The 5,021-nt window shown below is 32.7% G+C and overlaps 1 protein-coding gene across 1 annotated transcript; it reads left to right on the top strand.

The window, feature by feature from the left end:
• Positions 1 to 3,127: 3,127 nt before the first annotated feature.
• On the top strand, positions 3,128 to 4,332 carry LOC112505393 (B3 domain-containing transcription factor LEC2-like; the record flags this gene model as incomplete). The annotated part of the gene is made up of 5 exons (XM_025109308.1): positions 3,128 to 3,523; positions 3,623 to 3,697; positions 3,902 to 4,002; positions 4,105 to 4,151; positions 4,259 to 4,332. Coding segments are annotated over exons 1-5 (693 nt in total), but the record flags the coding sequence as incomplete, so codon positions are not given.
• Positions 4,333 to 5,021: the final 689 nt, after the last annotated feature.

The raw sequence follows: 5,021 nt of genomic DNA on the forward strand, positions 1-5,021 counted from the left end.
ATGTTATATTATTTTAATTTTTTTTTACTATCTTGTTTGTATTAATGTATTATATTAATAAATATATTTTTAATTGTATTATAAAATATTGTAATTGCGTAATTTATTGAAGATGTCTTTTTTTGGTTATTTTACATGTTTATCAACTAGTTTTTGTCAAATATGATTTGTTTATCAGCTAACTTATTAGCTAACAATTAGCTTATCAGCTAAGCTAACAGATAAGTTAACTAGTTTATCAACCATTACCTAGCTTAACTAGTTTATGAACCACTACCTAGCTTATCAGATACTTTGCCAAATATAACCTAAAACTTTAAACAATAGGTTGGAAGTAGGGGTGCTGATCAAAAACCCGATCAACCGATCAACCTAATGCGAAATAACTCAACCTGAAGCAACCCGATGTCTAATCGAGTTGTAAAATTTTCAAATCGCAGGTATTGGGTTGATATTGAGTTACTATTATTTGAACTCAACCCAACTCGATGAACCCGATATATTTTTATTTCTTGGATTTAATATGCTTATTGAATTTCTACTAATATATACATTAGACAATTACACTATCACGTATGCTCTTCATATACACATATTTTTAATCTATTCACATATCTATATAACTCATTCGTATATATGTTTAGTAATTGTAAACATGTATATGTAAATTGAAAAAATTAACTGAATGTGATATACGTAATAAGTATGAATAAGTTGTATCAAATGGTTGATGATGAAAACGAAATTATGAGTAAAGAAATAACATATTTAAGATTAGAAAAATATTTTAATGCACCAAAGTATCAACCCGACCAACCCGTACGGTTTGGGTTGGGTTAACCTTGGTTAGGTTGGGTTGGGTTAAGATTTTTCAAACCGTAAGCATTGAGTTGGGTTATTTAAATGTCTTCAACCTGATCAACCTAACCCATTAACACCCGAAAGAATGAAAACGAACAATGGTGGGAAAATGAGCGGGAACAATGGACTAGAATAAAATTGTGTTTTTTTCAATTTTCGATGATAAAACCTGGTTTCTTATAGAGAAGGGAACTTTTAAGTTTTTGGGAAATTCTAATTATTAATTTGATATTTGTTTTTATTAAATTTCAATTTAAAATAATAACTTTTAAATAAGAAATATTTTATTTAAATAAAAATCTATTGAAAAGCGCCCTATAAGTAGTAAAATAATTTGATTTTGGACGAAAAGATATTGATTTTTTGAAATAGATTGATATATACATAAGTTCTATCACTGTTATGAAAATAAAAACATCATGTTTTATCATATTTGAAATGTCAAGATCAATAAGTTTTGCAATCACAATAGAGATCAGTAAGTTTTACAGCCATAATAAGCTTTTATTGGGCCTTTATGAGCTTAAGTGGCTCTTAATGAACTTAATTATGTTTGGATGGACTGTAGTGGCTCTTAAGTATGGTGGGTCGTATTGGATTTCATGAATCTTAATGAACTGTACATACTGGATTTCATCGGTTACGGTGGTGCTTAATGAACTTGATTGGACCTTAATGGGTCGTATTGGACTTAATAGTTGTTAGTGAACTTTAATGGGTCTACATGGCTTTCAGCGGTTATTAATAAATTGTATCGGGTCGTGATTGACTACAATGGGTAGTAATGAATTGTATTGTGCCTTGATTTGTCGTAATGGACTTGCTGTTGTTAAGGAACTGTAATGGGACTTAATGGGTATTAGTGGCTCTTAATGAATTGTATTTAGCCTTTTATGAGTTGATGTACTCTTATATAAAGAAATTGATTAGGTTTGTAATGGGTTTAGATGGACCATATTGGACATAATGACTCTTAATGAATTGTAATGGATTTCATGGGCTTTAATGGCTCTCAATTAACTTGATTGGACCTTGATGGGTCATATCGACTTAATAGTTGTTAATGAATTGTATTGGGCCTACATGACTTTCAATTGTTATTAATCGTTCATCATTTGCAACTGATTAGCTATGAATTTTATCAAGTTTTATTTTGATTTTTGAAATATCAAAAGTAACTAAATATTAGATCCATAGCAAAGCCGTAGAAAATATAGTTTCTTTTGAATATTAGCGACAAATTTACAAATACATATTTAAGTTCAGTTTTCTTGTTTATTTAAAAGATAATGATTTTCTTTCTATGTCGCTAATCATTAACAAATATATACATGTTGCCACGGATTATCGACAGATCATACATGCATCTCGAAAAATGTGAGTGAAAATTAAAAAAATGGGTTGTCGCTTATCCGTTACAAATTAGAGACAAATCGGTCCGTAACAAATTATTGGTTGTTGATACCCAATTTTCTAGTAGTGTGATGGTTTTTTCCGACGAATTAACAACGAATTTTTATATCGGTGAAGACTCTTTGTTTTGCAGTGTTATTTGCTGAGTTGTCAAATAACCTCGAGCATCTTGTGATTCGAATACGCGATAATTACGTTGACGATTTTTGTTTATTATAAAAAAAGTAACTCTCAAAACATATGTTGCTTTTCCTAGATGAACATACTTTCCTTCAATTATAATGTGTCCGTAACGTACCCGTTACATATATAGAAATAGATTTTCCATGTAAGGTGATCTAAATCGCTATCAATACGATGCGGGGCTGATTTGCTGACTGTAACGGACCCCCTAAAAAGAGCGGGGAGACCTTTGCCTGGGGTTCTGTCCCCTTTACAAAAAAAGGGTCTCACTTTTTACACTGTCACCTGATTAACATAACCACTTGGTTTGAAAAGCATGTACCAATGTAGTAAGCCTGAAGCTTATAACTTTTAATGATCCAGAAACTTACAGCATCACATTTCTTTCACCACCAATAATCTTTTCATGTCATTCTTGTGATGAAGAGCATGAGAAAAAACATCACATACACATGAATTTGATGTTTTTTGGCATATTCCGTTGTTCACCATCCATGACGCAGACTCACAATTTCGATCAGCATCTACCAACTCGTATATCTAAAGAGTCACCTTTGAGGATATATATATATGTGTGTGTGTGTGTGTGCGTGCTATGTATATATTTGGACTTCAAATTCTATCCCACATCAACCAATTAACTCTTTGTAAAATCTGAAGTCTTTATCAAATGGAAAACTCCAATGGCTTCCTTTCAAAAACTTCCAAGCCTTGTCCTGATTTCCCAACACAAGATAGCCAAAAACCATATCCATGTACAAGTGGAATGAGGAATTCTGAGTCTCCTGTATGCCTAAACTTATTTCCAGTTGCTGTTTCTTCTATACATCCCATACAGCCATTACATATACCAGAGTCTGGTGAAAGTAAAAAATTGCAAGCTAAGATAGCAAGATCAAATAGGAAAAAGGCACGTGAAATGACCACAAACAAGACGATAAACCCATCCATAAGTTCTTCATTATCTAGCCCATCATCTTCCATTAGATCTGCTATCATAAAAAGCACAAAACCACACAAGAGTAGTGATCAAGACCACTGCATCTTTTATACCCCAAATAAAGTGGTATCTTTTCTTTTGGATTCATAGAAGTTTGGTATACTAAATGCTGTTTAATTTGCTACTTTCTTCGTGTCACTAACCTTTTCTTTTATATGGTAACAGAAGCTTAGTTTCGTGCTGCAAAAATTGCTAACGCATAGCGATGTTAAAGAGCAAAGTAGAATCTTGCTTCCAAAGGTGAGATTGAGTATAAACCTTGTTAGAATCCCAGCTAATTACAATATTAGACTGCAAACTAGTAAACATGTTCTAAATTCCATTCTTACAAGAACTATCAATCAGTATTTCAGATTTTGAAATTTCTGATGAATATCATATATCTGTGGATGATGGTTTTTAGAGCTTTCTTGCTGTGTCCTTGATTATCATATACAATCACAGAGGGAAGCGGAGGAAAATCTACCTCGCCTTGATTCTAAAGAAGGAATCCGAATAGTAATGAAAGATGTTGTTTCCAATGAAGAGTGGAAAATGCAATATAGGTGCATTACCATCATCTTAAATTTCAACTGCTACCATTTATCCAACAATTTTCGAATATAATGAGTGCTTACCGTGAAGATATTTCTTTTTCGTTCATAAAGGTTTTGGGCAAATCAGAAAGGTAGAATGTATCTTCTTGATCAAAGCGGTAAGTACTGTACAAATTCGTTTCAGGTAAATTCGTTCGTATATATTGATGTTTGTGGTGGGAGCAAATTAAGTTGATATACATTTAGTTATCTCTATTACTTGCAGGTGACTTTGTGAAGAAAAATAAGTTGGAAGTTGGAGACCAGCTGAAACTTTACCAAGATGAACTTAGGAATCTTGTAAGTCCCATGGTGTATTACAAATTGTTTTCTACATAAAGATTACTCCATCTTCATTGTTTCATGTTTTTTACTTGCGTCTGCGTTCGTTTTTCATGATAAGCTTACTGGAATTATGGTCGGAAAGTTTATAAAGAACGAGCCACACTTTTACTTCTATATTCGTTAATTTGCAGTATTTCACGATTGCGAGAAAGGAAAAACAGGCAGCATAACCTTCCATTGCAAGAGAACATACATTACATTGAAGAGGAAGACTAGTTTTTCGGGACACTTCTGGATGATCATAAAACATAAAGAAGACAGTGAAGCTTGGTTATATGTTGCACAAAGGCATGTGACAAACATTGTTTAAGTGCACAAGTGAGTATATTATTACCCCGTAATGTCATCAGTGGCCTTTCGCGAGTGGTTTAGCATCAAGCTTAACAACTCGTGTTGTAGGAATTTTCATAGCTAAGCCGTTTTCTAGCTTAAATTTCTTCGAAAGGTCTTTAACATATTTTATCGAGTTATAGAAATTCATTTTGAAGATTGTTTAACTTGTAAACCAAGGAAGGTTAATTCTATCATCATGCGTAAACCAAGGAAGGTTAATTCTATCATCATGCTCATAGGCCATCAAAAAATCTTAAACCGAAAATGACTCGCCTGAACCAAAATGGTTTCGGGTTATTTGTTTTGCGGGT

The sequence above is a fragment of the Cynara cardunculus genome, unplaced genomic scaffold, assembly GCF_001531365.2.
Source record: "Cynara cardunculus var. scolymus isolate 2C unplaced genomic scaffold, CcrdV1 Un_Scaffold_10468, whole genome shotgun sequence".
NCBI classification, from domain to species: Eukaryota; Viridiplantae; Streptophyta; class Magnoliopsida; order Asterales; family Asteraceae; genus Cynara; species Cynara cardunculus.